Source organism: Zootermopsis nevadensis, unplaced genomic scaffold (assembly GCF_977971745.1).
Source record: "Zootermopsis nevadensis isolate Lab colony 2312 unplaced genomic scaffold, Znev_1.0 Znev_ptg000016l, whole genome shotgun sequence".
NCBI lineage: Eukaryota > Metazoa > Arthropoda > Insecta > Blattodea > Termopsidae > Zootermopsis > Zootermopsis nevadensis.
The window spans coordinates 13,740,221-13,755,910 of NW_028259148.1; the positions used below are offsets into that span (position 1 = coordinate 13,740,221).

General features: G+C 36.5%; 2 protein-coding genes across 6 annotated transcripts in view; both read left to right on the forward strand.

Annotated features, from left to right (window-relative positions):
* ABCB7 (ATP binding cassette subfamily B member 7) overlaps positions 1–14,678 on the forward strand; it is a 23,668-nt gene extending 8,990 nt beyond the window's left edge. For both annotated transcript variants that reach the window (XM_087349945.1, XM_087349944.1), the window contains exons 4-13: positions 1,439–1,605; positions 1,902–2,003; positions 2,113–2,289; positions 3,481–3,655; positions 6,081–6,238; positions 6,893–7,056; positions 9,527–9,656; positions 9,870–10,013; positions 11,339–11,470; positions 12,825–14,678. In XM_087349945.1, coding sequence (XP_087206071.1) covers positions 1,439–1,605; positions 1,902–2,003; positions 2,113–2,289; positions 3,481–3,655; positions 6,081–6,238; positions 6,893–7,056; positions 9,527–9,656; positions 9,870–10,013; positions 11,339–11,470; positions 12,825–13,067 — 1,592 coding nt within the window. In that variant the 3' untranslated portion in view covers positions 13,068–14,678. The remainder of the gene's footprint in view (positions 1–1,438; positions 1,606–1,901; positions 2,004–2,112; positions 2,290–3,480; positions 3,656–6,080; positions 6,239–6,892; positions 7,057–9,526; positions 9,657–9,869; positions 10,014–11,338; positions 11,471–12,824) is intronic.
* LOC110837086 (uncharacterized) overlaps positions 13,511–15,690 on the forward strand; it is a 17,323-nt gene continuing 15,143 nt past the window's right edge. For 2 of the 4 annotated variants that reach the window (XM_022078898.2, XM_087349943.1), the window contains exons 1-2: positions 13,557–13,690; positions 15,136–15,214. In XM_022078898.2, coding sequence (XP_021934590.1) covers positions 15,156–15,214 — 59 coding nt within the window. In that variant the 5' untranslated portion in view covers positions 13,557–13,690; positions 15,136–15,155. Of the gene's footprint in view, positions 13,691–15,135; positions 15,215–15,690 lie in introns of all 4 variants that reach the window. The other 2 variants (XM_022078900.2, XM_087349942.1) reach the window with 2 other exon arrangements.

The following is a 15,690-nucleotide window of genomic DNA, read 5'->3' on the forward strand; positions in this document are numbered from 1 at the left end:
GACTACACAGCGCAACAACCCAGAAGACAGAAATCTTCATACTCATCGCCCTGATGACGGAGGCAGTATGACCTCTGAAACGTTGGTTAACATCGACCAGACTACACAGCGCAACAACCCAGAAGACAGAAATCTTCATACTCATCGCCCTGATGACGGAGGCAGTATGACCTCTGAAACGTTGGTTAACATCGACCAGACTACACAGCGCAACAACCCAGAAGACAGAAATCTTCATTTATATAGTATTTTCAGTTCTCTGTTAATGTATTGAAATACCGTGTTTGCAAGAGCCTTGATGAATTCTGCCCACATCCCGATACACTGTTTCTTAAATACCCATTGACTGAATTCTCCCATTACACATTACAATATTATTTTTATAAAGACAGGTGTGTTTTCTTATGTTGGGTAAGCATTTTAAGTTAATGAGGACCTGCTAATGTGTACTCTTCCCCCAAATGTTACTGGGGCAGTGAAACCACAGAAAATAAGGTGAGTGGGGCATTTATCATGCATTGGAGAGATGGGAAGCGCATAACAAATTAGAAAACCTGAAGAGAGGTGATCACTTGGATTTGTAAGTATATGTGAGAGGATATTATTAAAGAGTTAGTTAAGCAATAGAACCAAGCAGTAACTTGGTAGTTATACGTGTGATCTGTATTTTGTATGTATGAAGGTATGCTGAAAAAATCAGCTTCCATTTGTTGATGGATGTCAGTAGAAAAAAGTTGAAACACACAGGTTTTCCGCACTGATGTGTTTTTCCATTGCAACATTTTCATGGCTGTGATTCAGAGACTTATAATGGCAGAAGTGTTAAACTTCACACAGAATTATGGAAAAGTATAATTGAATTAAGGCATAATACCTTAAAATATACCTCATAATTTATTCATCACTGTATAACTATTGCAGTTTATACAGTAATGTTAAATAACCCATGAATCGAAGATTTCTGTCTTCTGAGTTGTTGCACCGTGTAGTATAGTAGATGTTTACCTCCGAAACGTTGGTTAACATCGACCAGACTACACAGCGCAACAACCCAGAAGACAGAAATCTTCATACTCATCGCCCTGATGATGGAGGCAGTATGACCTCCGAAACGTTGGTAAACATCGACCATACTACACCGCGCAACAACCCAGAAGACAGAAATCTTCATACTCACCGCTGTGAAAACCTGAAATCTTACATAACCCATGAATCATTCCAAAGTTTAGTCATCTTGACCTTTATCATAAGAGAGCAGGGGATTTGAACCCTCATACTACAGGGCTGCCAATCATACTTTAACTTCAGGATTACTCGTTTAGTGGTATGGTACTTGGAAGCATTTCAAGCTTGACCACAGCCAGGTTTAATTTAGTGAATGTTAATTCTGCAACATTATTGTTGTCGTTGAACACTAAGTTCATAAATTGTTTCCTAGATGGTGTTGCACGTGCTGGGGCCGCTGGTTTCAATGAACTGAGAAATGCAGTGTTTGCCAAAGTTGCTCAGCATTCAATTCGTCGTATAGCACGTAATGTGTTTTTGCACCTTCACAAATTGGATTTGGCTTTCCACTTGAGCCGACAGACTGGAGCTCTTTCAAAGGTGTGCTGTTATTTTGTGTAATTTTTGAAAGAATGTAGATCACATATTTATGTTTATACTTGGTGTGAAAATTTTTATTGTTTAAGAAAATGCTTTGAACTTTAAACATAGTAAGAAAAATATGAACTCATGTAGATAAAACTTCATTGGACAACACAGAAACAGAAATGCAATACACAAATTTCTTATATGAATGGATTTGCATGTTTATAAATTTCATATTAAAGTTTTCATTATTACCTTTGTTTGTGAATATTGCTGTTTTTTCTCAGACATTTTTATTATAATACTTCCAGACTATTGACAGGGGAAGTCGAGGTATCAATTTTGTGCTGTCAGCTATGGTGTTCAACGTAGTCCCGACAGTATTTGAACTGGCACTTGTCAGTACTATCTTGGTAAGTTTTTGAAGTTTATGCTGTTTCTGGGTTTTAATACAGTGGTATTTACAAGTGGATGAGCTTTTTAACTATAACCAGTTTTACTGTTAATATTCTTTCTTCGTAGGGTGTGAAGTGTGGCATAGCATTTGCTGGAGTCTCATTGGGATGTGTCAGTGTATATGCAGCATTTACTCTTGCTATTACACAGTGGAGGACGAAATTCCGGGTTTACATGAACCAAGCTGAAAATGAAGCAGGAAACAAGGCTGTTGATTCACTTATTAACTATGAAACTGTTAAGGTAAGTAATATTCACAAACTAGGAAGGCACCACCATGAGCCGGGATAGCTCAGTCAGTATAGTGACTAGCTACGGGCTGGACGACGGGGGCAGAGGATTTTTCCTCTAGCCTCTGCGTCCAGACCGGCTCTGGGGCCCACCCAGCCTCCTCTACAAGGGGTACCGGGGGTCCTTTCCCGGGGCGTGATGCTGACCACTCACCCCCATCTAGTGCCGGGGTCAAGGAAGAGAGGAGCTATACCTCCTCTCACCCCAAACGCCTACATGGCGTATAGTGGGACAAACTTTACTTTTTAGGAAGGCACCACCAAACATCATAGCCAAGTGGTTAGCACTTCTGCTTCGAATTTTGGAGGGCCTGAGTTTAGATCTTGGCCTAGATACCCGCTGTCCTGACAGGTTTTTTTTTTACGATTTTCCTCAGTCCCTCTAGGTGAGTGCTGGGATAGTACCTTAAATTAGGCCATGACCACTTCCTTCCATGCCCTTTACTATTTATTATTCGTGAATTGTCCTGTCGTCAGACACTGTAGTAAGAGCCACGAGAAAGAGTCCTTTCTAAACGCAAGGACCCATGGGCATGAGTGGTGAAAATCAGAAATATTTTTCTAGGTTTTCATGGCTGTGCAGGTTCAGATTGTTGTCTCCTGGGTTATGCCATGGTTTCAGAGGAACTTGCTGCCTCCATCCGGAATATCACTATCCAGTCTCATGCCACCTACAACGGATGGCTGTGTTGACAGGGGTAGGGATTTTGTTTTTAGAGATTTTAATGCAGACAGCGGATTCTGCTGTGAATTCTCTGTTTACTTGATGTTTTTTTTAAACAGAAGTTCAGTTATCAGAATCAGACTTGATTGTATCATCAGTTGTTATTTACGTAGAGTGTTATAAAGGAACCATGATAGCTCAGACACCAAGATAACACGCTTCTAACTGGATGATCAGTATTTGTTTCCCATCATGGTACTGTGCCCAGCCTCTGATCAACTTGGGTAAAAACAGCTGCAGTGTTAAGAGCTCGCTGAAGCTTTATCTCAGTTCCCTTTTAAATGCGTTTGTGGCTTGGTGTTTAAGAGCAGATATGACTTCAACTTGTTTATTATTGTGAACTAAAATTTTTTAATACACTAAGTGCTCAAGGGTAATTAATGGCTCATGGTATTAAAAAAACTGCTGTCTTCTTTGTAGTATTTCAACAACGAAAAATATGAAGCAGATCGGTATGATAGTTCTTTGAAGAAATATGAAGCAGCCTCATTGAAGACAAGCACAAGCCTTGCATTGCTCAACTTTGGACAGAATGCAATCTTTAGTGGTGCTTTGAGCTTGATCATGGTTCTAGCAGCCAAACAAATTGTGCAAGGTAATGCTTGTATGATGTAATTCAGGGTTTCTGATCATCTGGCCCTCTAGCTATCACAAAAGAAACACTTATTTGTAGGAAGATAATTCAGAATGATTTCACATAATTTTGTTATAAATACATAGATACATTATTTCGTTTTGTCTTAAAATTCGTACAAAAAAAATCAATCCAAAGATTTCAAAATGAATTCTGCAAAAATATCACAAAATTTTCATATGTGTGTTTTACATGTTATACCGGGTCTACAATTTATGCTGTAACGGCCTTGCTTGCATTGCGTGCTCGTCCGAGTGCACTGTTGGTGTGGGATAGAGATAGCGTGTTCTTCCCGTGAGTCACAGGCGAATCAGTTTCGGTGCCGCTAGTAACAGCGAACTACGAATATTTCTCGTCACTAACACATGTTATTACATTAATTTTCTTACCTTAAATCACAAAAGATGTTCAAAGTGACTTCCTTGTGCTTGCAGGCAAGCTTCACATCTCGTTAACATGTTTCGAAATACTTGACGAAGCTCTTCTTGGGAAATTGCCGAAATGAATTGTGGTTTCCTGTTCTTCTTTTTATCCAAAACTGATCCCGTACTACAAATTTTTTTTATTAATCTCTCTATCGTGGGCCTGCTAGGAACACTTTCACCGGGAAAATGTCTGCGATATTTACGGCGGCATCTTCCGTAGGATGAATATTTGGCATATGTTTCGACTAAGAACACACGTTGCTTAATACTGTACACCATATTATCAACGTCAATCCGCGACGAGAGACGCAATGAAACTGATTCGCCTGTGACTCACGGGAATAACACGCTATCTCTATCCCACACCAACAGTGCACTCGGCCGAGCACGCAATGCAAGCAAGGCCGTTACAGCATAAATTGTAGATCCGGTATAACAAACAGTTATGGCTTTTATCTAATGATATTTCAAAGCCATTGAATTAGCTGACCTCATGTGCGTTGACTTGGATACATTTAGTAGCTCACAATCATAACTTTACAGTATTAATTCTAATTTGCCTTTTAACAGGGATTGTAAATCAGAATATTTTTGTAGGTCTTCATAAGCATCTATTTGTATGTGGATATTTTGCATTTTTGCAGGAATTTGTCACAGCTTGCTTTACTTCAGATATCTTATCGTTCAATGACATGATTTTACTGCAATTTGTAATTGTATATTATTTTTTCTGTGGTCACCGTCATTAACAAGAAATAACTTTAGTTTGTGTTACAGTGCTAATTAATAATTTATAAATCAATCTATGGATCTGTAGAACAAGTTTGTTCTTTATTGGATGTATTGTAAGGTATTTCAGGCATTCATTTTTTGAGTTAGCTGACTGTGGAATGCTATACAAACTTGTTTATGTCATAGTTGAACTCTACATTTCAATAAAGTATTGTCATTGACTTCCTAGTATCAACATTTATGGGATTTTGCTTAGCGTTTCTTTTAGTTATATGCAGACGACCACAGGCAGACATAGCAGAGCTAAGGAGCTAATTTTTGAAGCTTTGTGGCTAAGAATCTGGCAGTAGGCATCTACCTGAAGTTAGGAATAAAAACCATCTCTAAAATTGTTGTGTATATCAAATATTCTTCATACAGTGGACAATATTGAATATCAACCACAAATCTTTACAGAATTGTTACAAATAGAAGTGTACTGTGTCATGAATTTTCAGTTTAATAGTATATTATATAGGCCTGTATCTTTATTAACAATCATTTAAATATCATAAATACAGTGTACAATAAAACCTTACTTTTACGTTCCCAAAATGTATGGTTTCCCGTAATTTACAAAAAAATGTCAGTTCATTGCTTTTCCTATAATTTTTCAATGGTTTTAGCTCCTACAAAATATGTTTATTTTTATTAATGTTTATTTATATGTGTCACTTCATTGAATGTCCCAGGTTTTGTGCCGTTGTTTTGTGATTGGTCAGTTTTTCTTCTCAGCATCTGGCAAACATGCCATTTTGCAAGCATCATTTTAGCTTCTAGTGTGTGATTGATTTGAAGTTAACTGTTGTTATTATTTAATCATTAGATGATCGTGTTGTGTGCACTGCAGTTATTTTATGTAAATGTATTAGATAATGCATGATTGGGAACACAAATGAAAAGAAAAGAAAAACTCAACATACTTCATGATGTTGACAAACGTGGGAACTGTTAAACTGTTATTTTCTTGGTGGAACAACTTACATTGTCGTTATAAACTCTGAATATGGTAGTCAAAAAGTCACACCATCTAGGTAAATGCAATTCAATGGAGAAGTTTACAGGACAGTTGCTCTGCGTGGTGTTACATATTTTTTAGATTTTTATATTAATATTGTGCTTGGAGAATATGTTTTGAATCTCTAGTTGTGTTTGAATGTTTCAAGTTCATGATTTTTGCATTTATATAGGAAATATGACAGTGGGAGACTTGGTCATGGTAAATGGCTTACTGTTCCAACTCTCTGTGCCTCTTGGGTTCCTTGGATCAGTGTACAGGGAGGTTCGACAAGCTCTGATCGACATGCAGACCATGTTTACCCTGATGACCATGGATACAAAAGTCAAGGTTGGATTGGTCATCATTCGAGTATAATAATTTGAATTTGTAACGAGTACAGCTTGTAAAATTTATTCTTATGACACAAATATCAATTTTACTTGGAATATTTCAAAATCTAAGTATGTGTCACTAATACTTGTATTCACAAGTAACAGTGTTCAAAGTCTGACCAATTTTTGACAGAATCTGTTCTTTAAATGACCACTACATTTTCTGAAGCCATTTTGATGCTGGTTTAATTTTCTTCATTTTAAACCTTCAGTGTGGAGGCATTTAAACCCTGTTTGAGCCTGATGTGGTATTATTTATAACAAATTGTAGCTAAATAATTACAAACGTTTTAAAGTGGTATATTACTGGGTTGTTATCTCTCTCTCACAGTAGCATTTAAATGCATTATGGCAGCCATTTAATTTTACAAGTTTTATGTTGTTTTTTAAAATTCAGTATTTTGGCCAGTTTTCGTTATAAAATTATGAAATGCCTGTGTATAAACATCAAATGGACATAGTATTTAAAGTGTGCATTTGCAATTTGAAACAGTATAAGGAAGTCACACAAAATGGAAGCATAAATTAAAATTATTGTGGAATTATGGTACTTAATTTTGGCTTTATAACAAGAATCATTAATGTATGATAACTATTTTTTTCCCTGCAGAATAGTTTTGATGCTGTGCCACTGAACATCACTCCAGAAACGACGACAATTACTTTCCGCAATGTCAAGTTTGAGTACGTTGCTGGTAAGCCAGTACTAGATGGCCTTTCATTTACAATTCCTGCTGGCAAAAAAGTTGCCATTGTCGGTGGATCAGGTTCAGGGTAAGATGATTGTAATTTACATGTATGTTTTTATGCTTTTGTCCTGTATGTGAAGTAATGTTTATTGTATCATGTATATGTATGTTTTTTGCCAGTTCTACACCAACTTTTGAACTAAATCTTCGGTTTTCGTGAAACTCGTTACAAAGGTCCATACCATTGGAGGAAATTGCAACATTATATATATATTTTTTAATGTTGTGCTATCAATAGCACCATCATGACCGCTTCTCAGTATATGAGATGGGGTCACTGTTAGCACCGTTCAGTTCAGGGTGCTGAAATGTTTGACACTGAAAGCAGTTTTTCAGATTCTACATGAAACTTGGAAACATCCTGAATGCAAACATCTGCATGTCAGGATGAAACTCCAAGCAAATAACATGAGTGATTTCCTCCCAGCCAAACTTCTGAGGTAAGTGACGTTAGCTGTTATTGTCGAGCAGTAGGAGGAGGTACCATTGTCATTTGTCATGACAGAAGAACAAAAATTTATGAAATTCCAGTAGTTTAAAGGGGGCAAATATTGTTTTTACCTTCAGTTTTGCCTCCCAAAAATTAGTTCCTGAATTATTTTCTCAAACCTTTTATGAAATTTCACTCTATATCTGTAAATTGTGTAGTTAAAGCAAAATATTTATCAGAAAGAGGACCCAGAAATGCAAAGATTATAACTTCAGATATTTCATTCGCACTGTCGAAACACAATTGTTTAATCAGAAAGTGTACAGTGTGTATGAAATGTCTGGTATGGGCTTTCAGTTTCTTAACTATCCATTATGAGTTCTAGAGAATAACGACAGACTCATTAAGTAATAAAAGGGCTTTCAAATAGCAAGTGAACAATTATAAATGTGTAATTTGGGCAATGGAATTGAGTGGAGAATGAGACAAAATAGGAATAGGATATATTTGGGAAGGTCCCGTGCCGTCTCTGCGCGGTCTGAGGCATCATGCTTCGGACTGCTGGAATGCGCACTGGTTCGAGTCTTGAGAGAGAAGAAATTTTCTCATGAGTTTTCGACCAGTTTATGGGACCGGTGCCAACCCAGCATCGTGAGGAAATTGGGGAGCTACAATGGGTAGCGTAATCTGGTCAGGAAAGCTAGCAATGGCTGGGGGTTTGTCGTGCTGACCACACGTCACCTTGTATCTGGTTGGATGATCGTTCACCTCTGCTTAGTCATGTGAACGTGAGGCCAGCAGTCAAGCTAGTCGGCTTTGGCTCTCTGGAGCTGTTATGCCACGGATTTAATTTAATTTAATATATTTGGGAAGACAAATAAAATAATTACAGAAAGATATAGAATGACAGAATTTATTTACAGTTGCAACAGAAAAGTGGTCATTAATATTTTATCGTGATATGAAATTGGAATAGGGTAGGGAAGAATACACAGTTTACTGTACAAGAAGTCAGAGAAGTGGGTTGGCTTTGTTCAAGGCTGGTGTCCAGAAACTGACAAGGACATGAGAAAGATGGTGTTAAACATGCACTTTTAAAATTTTAAGAAATGATGAAGTGGAGGGAACAGTTTTTGAATAGTAAATGGCTTAATAGATAGCCACGGTGGTCTAGCGGTTAGAACGCTGGCCTTGTAATCCTGGGAGTCTCGGGTTCGATTCCCGGCTGTGCCCGAATTTGTAACTTGTGTTGGGCAAGGCCGTGGTCTAGGCAACACGGAGTTTTCCTCCGGGGGCTTCCCTGGTTTCTCCGTGGCATCCCAATAATTACTCCATTCACACACAGAAGAAGGCAATGGCAAACCACTTCTGGATCATCTGCCAAGAACGTATATGAACAGGTCCCAGTCCGAGAAAAGGATGGAAGGATCCTGTTCATATGGACCTGTCGTCAGACAGAACACTAAATAATAATAAGATGAGGTGGTCTAGCGGTTAGAACGCTGGCCTTGTAATCCTGGGGTCTCGGGTTCGATTCCCGGCGGTGCCCGAATTTATAACTTGTGTTGGGCAAGGCCGTGGTCTAGGCAACACGGAGTTTTCCTCCGTGGCATCCAAACAATTACTCCATTCACACACAGAAGAAGGCAATGGCAAACCACTTCTGGATCATCTGCCAAGAACGTATATGAACATGTCCCAGTCCGAGAAAAGGATGGAAGGATCCTGTTCATATGGACCTGTCGTCAGACAGAACACTAAATAAAATAATAATAAATGGCTTAATATTAATGAACATGTAGCTTGCAAGAGAATAATAAACTGTACTAATGCTGTAGAGTTAAGAAATATAGGAAAATACGTGTATAAATTGGAGAATAAAATTGATAATATGTAATTGTAAACTGGGATGAGGGAATGGAGTGGAGTAGTGCTATTAAAATTTGTGTCAGAGCTATGGACCGCAAAAATCCGATGTTACGCGAACACGGTGTTTGTACAGAGAACTCAGCTTTATAAATGATTATGTGATATACATAAAGAACTTTTTATGTATTTATTTCAGAAAATCATCAATAATCCGTCTGCTCTATCGTTTCTTTGAACCACAAGAAGGTGAAATTATTGTTGGAAATCAGAATATCAATAAATTGGAATTAGAAAGCCTAAGAAGAGCTATTGCTATTGTACCTCAGGTAATTTTATTATATTGTTACTGATTTATTATATTTTATGGTTAGAACATTTTCATTATTTTTTTTCTTTTCTTTTAACTTAAATCATACTTGGAGTGAAAACAGCTGTTTATAAAAGATGTTGACACAGCTAATTCCATGGAGCAGAATCATTCTTGAGAAACTTTGTGCTGATTGTTGCTTACCTGGTAACTTTTTCTGTGTTGTTTTTAGGACTCGGTACTGTTCCATGATACCATATTTTACAACTTGCATTATGGTAACCTGTTGAAGAATGAAGAAGATGTATATGCAGCTACAAGAATGGCAGAACTTCATGACTCAATCCAACAGTGGCCCCAGGGTTACCAGACGCCGGTATGATTCAGAATTTAAGCGAGCTTTTGGGGTCTGACTATTCATAAGGGAAAATATGTGCTAATGCTAGTTATTAAAATCTTTTTAAAAAGGGTTAACTTTAAATGCTAGCCTATAAATATTATGAAGATTTTCGTCTTCTGGGTTGTTGCGCTGTGTAGTCTGGTCGCCCTGATGACGGAGGCAGTATGACCTCTGAAACGTTGGTTAACATCGACCAGACTACACAGCGCAACAACCCAGAAGACGAAAATCTTCATACTCACCGCTGTGAGAACCTCAAGTCTTACATATAAATATTATCTCTGTTACATGAGAATGAACCTTATCTTTGAAACAGAGAATAATTGATTTAATAATTAATTCTCAGATTGTTAAATGCGGCGCATTTACTTCAGGTTATAAAATATTAAATTAACTGTATTCAGTTTTGTTTAGTGGTGGGTGATCCAGGAGGGACATTGTAGAAATCATTCTGATTCGATTTGACTTGATTTAATTTAATGTATTATAACACTTGCCAGGAACTGGTGTAGCTTAGTCAGTATAGTGACGGACAGACTGGATGCCCAGGGTTTGATCCCCGACAGAGGCAGAGGATTTTTTTCTCTAGCCTCTGCATCCATACTGCCTCTGGGGCCCACCAAAACTCCTATCTAGTGGGTACCAGGGTCCTCTCCCATGGGTAAAGTGTGGCCGGGGTGTGATGCTGACCACTTATCCGCATCTAGTGCCAAGGTTAATGAGTAGGAGCTATGCCTCCTCCCCCTCAAGCGTCTATATGGCGTATAGTGGACAGCTTTTATTATAACACTTGCCTGGGTGTACTGAAGCAAATTATGAGGATGAAGAATTTGACCAGGTTTCAAGCTACAAAGGTATCTAGTTTGAAACCTGGTCAGGTAGGATACAGTTACTTGATGCTAACCTATTTGATTTGATATACCCTAATATTCATCTCACTGTGGTAATATAATGTCAACCTTCTGACTCATAAGGCTTAAGACAGCAATTAATAAATGTTTAAGTGACATTTCTGGACTGGGACATTGACGTAATGATGGCAATCTGTTGGGTTGTAGCACTGTGTAGTCTGGTAGAAGTTTGCCAACATGTAAGAGGTTTTTGCTGCCTCTATCATCAGGATGATCTTCATCCTCACCACCATGATGCACTGAGAACCTCAAATCCTACTTGGCATTGATATAGTTTATCACATTTTTTCATTAGTTTTTTTTCAAATAATAACACTAGAATGTTTGGGGCACATGTCATATTTGGATAAATACAGTATTTATCTTTTAAATGAATTGTAATGCCATCAGGTTGGTGAACGTGGATTGAAGCTATCTGGAGGAGAGAAACAGAGAGTAGCAATTGCTCGAGCAGTTTTGAAAGGCTCTCCCATTCTTGTATTTGATGAAGCTACATCTTCTCTTGATTCAATCACTGAATATGTAAGTACATTGATTACAGCAACGTAACAGCAGCGCATAGTACGCACGTTGTTAAACTCGGTACCCAGTATTTACTCGTATGTTTTCATCCAGAAAAAAAAATTATTGTTTGAACACATTTTTGTCACAAGTACCCCGTTGTTCGATATTATTTCTTCCTTGCTTTGCTAAAAAAAGAGTAACTTCAAGCTAAATCTGAACTTATTGTGAGGGTTAGGTTATTATGTACATAAAAATGAGAATCACTTAAACTGTCTAAACATGGGATCATATACTCAGTACTGTACTTACAAAACTTTTTTTTATAACTTTATAACCACATGAAAGTTATAAATGTAGAGACAAGCATAGAAATTACACTCAGAACATGAAACTTTCAACAGCATGAATGCGAAAGGTGTGAGTAATGAATGACCGTAACACAGCCACTGCTCTATAACCTCTTGTTCTCTTCTGTGTTTAACCCTCAAGCAGATATGTTGCTAAGGTGAAGTGCATACTCACAGTGCATCATCACCTAAACTCAGCCATTCTGGTTGCCGTGGTATAAATATTTTTTGTCAATTGAATAAAAATTTACTTGGATATTATCCATCGTCTAGTAATAAAACGTCCGGTCCGGAGATAGGGATTAGCTCTATCTAGTGGGCCCAACTGAGTAGGAACCTGAAGACGGAGATAGAGCCCCATCTCCGAAACGTCGTTTTACGTTTTTTACGTTTTATTACTAGACGATGGATAATATCCAAGTAAATTTTTTTTCAATTGACTCTTCACCATCGTCAAGAAGTTTTAGATTTGATAATATTTTTTGTGTTTGTGTTCAGTGACAGAAGATATTCTACCTCATTGAGAAAATTCACTGTGTGATCGAATTATTGATGCTGGCATTTGAACATGTCTTTACTTAATCTTGTTCCTGTCTAGATTCAAGCATTTGCTTTACCACATTTATACGTTCCGAAATATAGTAAAACCTGTTTCCTACTAATCTCTGTTACAAATATTTTGTTATAAGAAATTATGTGGTCTTGATATGATATGCTATGTTATGTTTTATATAGGCTCTGACCTCTGAGTAGATGAAGGTTAAAGGTTTGTGACAGTGGTGTGACAACGTGCATGACTACTTTTTTATGGACTTTATATCCTTTATGTATTGAAACATGAGTGTTTAGGAGGTGAGTGGATTCCCTGTATGTCTTCAGGTAAGATCTCCTCAGTATAGCTGATATCAACCCCGGTGGGTTGAAAGTAATATAACCCATTTCCGAAACATTGTGGTTTTAGTGCGCAAAAGACAATGGATTAAGTCCAAAAGAATGGTCGTACTATTTTTAATGTTCTTTCACAGAATATACTGGGAGCCTTGAAAAGGGCTACAGAAGGCCGTACATCAATTGTAATTGCACACAGACTTTCAACTATAATGGATGCAGACGAGATTTTGGTGTTAGACAAAGGTCGAGTAGCTGAAAGTGGAACTCACAGCCAGCTTCTAGCTAACCCTAAAAGCATTTATTCAAGAATGTGGGATATTCAGCAGAGAGCAAGTGTAGAAACCAAACCAGGTCATGCTGCTCAGCAGGGAGCATAGACTATGTTAAACTGGAGTAAAATATGTAAATACATGTATGAATTGTGTTTATATTGTAACAGTCATTTGTAAATATTCAGCATTTGTATTTTATCTTTGTATTTATGGATGTATACATTTACTGTAACTGGAAATTGTTTTTCCAAGTATAGTTTTTGTTGTGTATTCTCTGCATTTGAATTCCCTCCAAGAGTGAAAAGTGGGGTAATCAATGTAACCAACATCTGTTCATGGATATCACTGAACTACTGCTGAATTCAAGTATGTGACAAATTTATGTTTCAGGTATGGTAATTTACTTGTATGTATATTAAAATTGTGTGGACATTTTCAACAATATTAAAAGATAGGGTTTTAACTTCGGTATAATTTTATATAAAATGAAGGGAACAGTATTAGTTTTCTATTTAATTGACTTTGGAAATTTGAAGACAGTTGAATGCAGTATATGTAAACAAGTTGGAAGATGAAGTTTAAAGGCAGATTATCATTTGATACATGATTGTAATATGTGTGTTTATTTTTTGGTAGATATATTTTAAATTATATCAATATCACTTGAAGCTGTGGAAAAAATTAACATTATTAATTTGAAATGCTTCAGTTCCTGTAATGTAATACAAGTAAGGACATTTCCAGGAGTCATTTTGAAATGTCTGGCAGTTGATATGGTGGTAGGATTTTAACCTCACTTTCCTTATATTCAATCATTAAGGAACCAATATAGAAATGATAGCATTAGAATCTGTATAAAAAGAAATTTGGTTTATAACATTTCTAATGTTGCTAATTTTCTGTCCCTGCTAGATTTTGGAGGCTACTAGTCAGGATCTCTGGGTCTTCCAACATTTTAGAAGTCTGTATGATTGAACATGAAGAGCAGAGAATAATTATATAAAATATTCTACATTTTGCCTCTGTTAGACATTTAGATTTTCAGGAATTAGAAGTGTCCAACCACACTGTGGTTTTAAAAAATGTCAACTTACTCTCAGTATCGTGAAAATTGTACAGAACCGCAATATGTGTTATAGCACATAGAAAATACAGTTGGGGTTTTGATTCCTTTTATTTAATATGTCCATCGGTTAAACATAACTTTGCCTAATTTTATTATTTGTAATAATATTATTTTAAGTACTTCAGTTAACCCTTCTCCAAATATAGAAGCTCAGTACACTGGTAATTTTAAATCTGTGTAACCAGTAATCATGCATTATTTCTAGTGCTGAAAACTTACTTTAATTTTAAGTGTTAAAGTAGACTTTTAAAGTAATCTCTAATTAATACCTGTTTTAACATTGTTGGATCATATTCCTTCCCTGGGTTTGATAGAGTGGATTTTAAGCAATGTTGCTTACCCTGTATAAGAGGTCTGGGATTAAAGTGGGCATCTGTCAGCGTATGAAATATGCCTCATTCCTTCTGCCATTTAGGCATTCTATTCTGGCTTGGAGACTGCTTGCAAAACATTCTTGGAAATTACTAATGCTGTTATCTATTTTATAATGAAATCAAAAATACCATTAAAATGTAATGCTTTAATTGCAGTTTATCCTGTAAATTTAATGGAAATTAGTGGAGCTGCTTAATAAAAATGATATTTTGTTATATCTGAAGGTTGATTTGCATGAATCCTTTAGAACTTAGCACACATTTTTGAATGATAAACATAAGGAATTGTATAAAATCATATGTCAACCTATACCCACTTTGAAAATTAATAACTGTGTTAAAATTATTAAACTATAACCTCATACCGTTGCCAGGCTGCAACTGAAGGCTGTCCCCGTTGCAGTATTGTGATTGGCTATTGTATGCCCCAATGAAAGGCAGGCTTCATGAGAAAAGGGATGAAGTATAGTATGACAAATGGTCACCTGGTTGTCTACTTATATTAAAGAATTATCCTCTCCCAAATACAAAACACTAACCTCACTAACCATTTGATGTCCATTTTCATGCAATTCTGAACATCCTGACCTGTTCAGGTTAGTAACATTGGATCACAAAAGGTAATTATTTGATTGAACAACATATGTGACTAATTGAAAAAGTTCTTTTCTAGAGGCACAATTGTCCATTATCATGGAACCAACACTGATCGCAGCCATGCAAGAAGATAATAAAAAACAAAACATTGAAAGGTAAACATTTCATTTTCAGGTAATGTAGTAAAATGAAAAAAGTTAATAGAATATTTTTGTAATTATACTGTGCATATGAGCAAGTTTCTGTTATTTTTTTTTTTGTGTTGGTCATTTATGAAGCATATTTTTATAACTTTGTGTGAAAAGCACTCCAGGCAGGCAAATAGGCGTTCAGTTAAGAGGATTTAGTGAGAAATCTGTTTCAGGCATTAAGCATTGGATTCTGTTCACACTGATTAGTGGTTGTATGTAAGACTTCATGCTAGAATGTGCAGACACTAGTGCGTGAACTAATGTAAAATATGAATGCAAGCAAAAGTAATATATACCTATTTATTTCAAGCTAATTTTATAGGTTTTACATCTTTTAGTCAGTTGGTTAAATAAATATTGGTTTTAGACCAGTAAATAATTTATTCAGTGCATTCTTTGCAGTTTATTCATAAAATGAATGCATAATGGGGTGGTCTTTT